The sequence below is a fragment of the Echinops telfairi genome, unplaced genomic scaffold, assembly GCF_000313985.2.
Source record: "Echinops telfairi isolate 266 unplaced genomic scaffold, ASM31398v2 ScPeMD7_7465;HRSCAF=8503, whole genome shotgun sequence".
Classification (NCBI taxonomy): Eukaryota; Metazoa; Chordata; class Mammalia; order Afrosoricida; family Tenrecidae; genus Echinops; species Echinops telfairi.
Window position 1 is genome coordinate 6029394 of NW_022111365.1, and position 3035 is coordinate 6032428.

Sequence of the window (3035 nt, forward strand, 5' to 3'; positions counted from 1 at the left end):
CACTAGAAAGGGGCGCATTAGAAAACATGCCTCCCTCCTCCCCGACCAGGTCCAAATGCAGATTCTCAGGGACAAGAATTTGAACTCGTGGTTTCCAGTGATAGCAAGCTCTTTTCTTCTTCTGGGAGCAGTAGAACACGCTGGGGTTGTAGTTAGATGTCAGTTTTGAGTACACGTTGCTGTCTTCCAGACTCCATGTTGTGTTGAATACTTGTACCCTGACAGAACCACAGGCCTGAAGAAAACCTCAGATCTCTCTCTCTTTCCCTGTCTATATGAGGATTGTAACTACTTATTTTAAATGATTGCTGAGAATAGATATATAGATCGCAACATTTGCCTACTTAACACTTTTAGGAAAGCCATTTAGGGACGCCAGTTACACTCGTCATGCTCTGCAACCATCACCACTATCCACTGCCAAATTTGCCATCCTCAGAAATAGCAACTCCATGCTTACTAAACATGGACTCCCTCCTCCTCCAACACCTTGATCCCGGCTGCTTTTGCTGTTGGTGAGATCTTGATCAGTTCTTGGGAATAAACACAACCTCTCTATTGCTCTTCAGCATAGAAACCAAAAAAAACCCACCTCTTGGTTTTGTCTTTTTTTGCTTGGTTCTTGACCCATTTCACAGGAGGAATAGTACAGCGACAAAGGCAAAAGCAGGGAGGTAGAACAGGGATCAAATAAATGTGCCCATCATTTTGTGGACAGGGCCCCTGGGCTTTTACGGGATTTTCTTCTTCCTCCTTGGTTGCCTGAGGGTGGCGCTCTCCTTTGCAGAAGGTCCCTCCCTTGCTAGCATGCCTCCAAACTGGTGACAGTCTCTTGGGGAATCTACAGATTAGACGGGGCCTCCCTCGGAGGAGAGCCCCATCTTTCATGGTGGCGCGCCTGGTGGAATCTGGCCTGGATGCAAGCGCTGCCTGCAGGCTGTTTCTCCCCGCAGGGCTGAGACACATGTCGGGACCCGAGCTGGCCGAGCTGCTGGATCAGGTGGAGACGGCCATCCGAGACTTCTCCGAGGAGCTGGTGCAACAGCTTGCCCACCGGGACGAGCTGGAATTTGAGAAGGAAGTGAAGAACTCCTTCATTACGGTGCTTATTGAGGTTCAGAACAAGCAGAAGGAGCAGCGAGAACTAATGAAAAAGAGGCGGAAAGAGAAGGGACTGAGCCTGCAGAACAGCCGAATCGAGAAGGGAAGCCAGATGCCCCTCAAGGTATGTGAGAAGTCCAGCCCGGGACCGTGTCCGGCCCTAGCCCAGCTCTCTCAGCTGCCTACGCAACTCTTGTCAAGACTCTTTACAAACAAACCTGTATTGAGAAGGGCCGGTGAGCAAAGTATTAAGAGAGACAGTGGAATCACAAAATGGGGGACGATAGCATCAGTCTTTTCTATGTGCCCCCAAGACTCATGATCTAACTGGGAGGAAGAATCAGGATATAAATATTAAGAAGTAATTGAGCAGGGCATGTGTCCTCTGTTGATAGGACCTTCGAAGGTGGGGTGAAGGTCTATTGTGTTGAATGGGGATGTGCCTGAGGACTTTGGGTCAGAATTTCGGCTTTGGCATGGCTAATTTTCTTTACTCAGCTATTTAGGGTCTGTGTAGAACGTTTCTGGGGTTGGAAATTATCAGATGCCTTCTTGTTACATCGACAGTTTTCTTAATCAGGAAAGCTCAGCAGGATCTCTGGAGGCACTCCATCCCACACCCCCTGAGGTGGACTTCTTTGTTGTTTTGTTGTGGAACTCTGGGGGTGATGCACTGAACTGTTAACTGCTAGATCTGTGGATTAGACCTACTCTTGCTTCATGCAGAAAGATGAGGAGGTCTGCCCTGTCAAGATTTAAAGTCTTGGAAAGCTGAAAGGACAGTCTTCCATCCGATAGCATCGATAAGAATCAGGAACAACTCGATGGCATAGGGTTTCAGGGAGGGTTGTTCTGTTGATGGATGTAGAGTCGATTTGGGCTCCGGATGACCCTGTGTGTGCAGAGAAGGACTATTCCAAAGGGGTTTCAGTTACTGTTACTTTTCAAAAGCAGATCGCCAAGCCTGCCTTTCCAGGTGCATCTGCTTGGGTTTGAACCACCAACTTTGGGGCTGTTGTTCTTAGGTGCTGTCCAGTCAGTTCTGGCCCACAGTGACCTTACAGATAGAAACAGAACAAAACACCACCTGGGTCTGCGCCTTCCTTACGACGTTAGGTTTGAGCCCAGTGTTGCAGCCACTGTGCCAATCCATCTTGTGGGGGGTTTTGCACTTTCTCTTTTGCCCCTCTACTTGACCAAGCGTGCTGGCCCTTTTTAGGGGCCGGTCTCTCCGGACAACATGTCTAAAGCAGGTGACATGAAGTTGCACCATCCTTGCTAAGGAGCATTTTGGCTGACAGTTGAGTATTTGACCTTTTTTACCACCCAGGAACAGAATTGAAAAACTTTTCCCAGATAAGGACAGGTGCTTCTTCTAACCTGGCCTTCCTAGTAACTGAACCCTTAAACCCCCCACCCCCATTCCCCAACACCTTTGCATCACCGTCTGTTTATGTTTTAATGTATGGCTTTGTACTTCTGTTTCTCTGATGGCAGATGAAATGAGGAAGCCTGGGAAAAGAAGAGGGTCTTCGAGACAGTCTTGAGGATACACTTTATTTTTTTCAAGCCCTGGGCTTGTATTTGGGCCCAGGCTCAGGTCTTACCTCTACTTTCACAGAATGCTGGGGCAGGACCTGGCCAGTTTCGTTCGTGGCCAGTCGGGGCCCTTTCAGGCAGACACAGATGTCCCTGGGGATGCTATCAAGCAGGAATCGTTTGCCTTTCCTGAGTCTCTCTCTCCTCTCCCTCAGCGCTTCAGTATGGAGGGCATCTCTAACATTCTGCAAAGCAGCATCCGCCAGACCTTTGGCTCCTCAGGGACTGACAAACAGGTATGATGGTCTCTTTGCTTCCAGCCTCTTACATCCAGGCCTCCTTAACAAAGAGTGGGGGTGACGACTTGCTAAAATTATCCGAGCGTTTGGGGAAGG

At 48.9% G+C, this 3035-nt stretch overlaps 1 protein-coding gene across 1 annotated transcript; it reads left to right on the forward strand.

Annotated features, from left to right (window-relative positions):
• Positions 1 to 21: 21 nt before the first annotated feature.
• On the forward strand, positions 22 to 2942 carry LOC123520905 (fasciculation and elongation protein zeta-1-like). The gene is made up of 2 exons (XM_045283650.1): positions 22 to 1225; positions 2856 to 2942. Exons 1-2 carry the CDS (start codon positions 887 to 889, stop codon positions 2940 to 2942), a joined length of 426 nt encoding a protein of 141 aa, XP_045139585.1. The 5' UTR covers positions 22 to 886.
• The last annotated feature ends 93 nt before the right edge of the window (positions 2943 to 3035 follow it).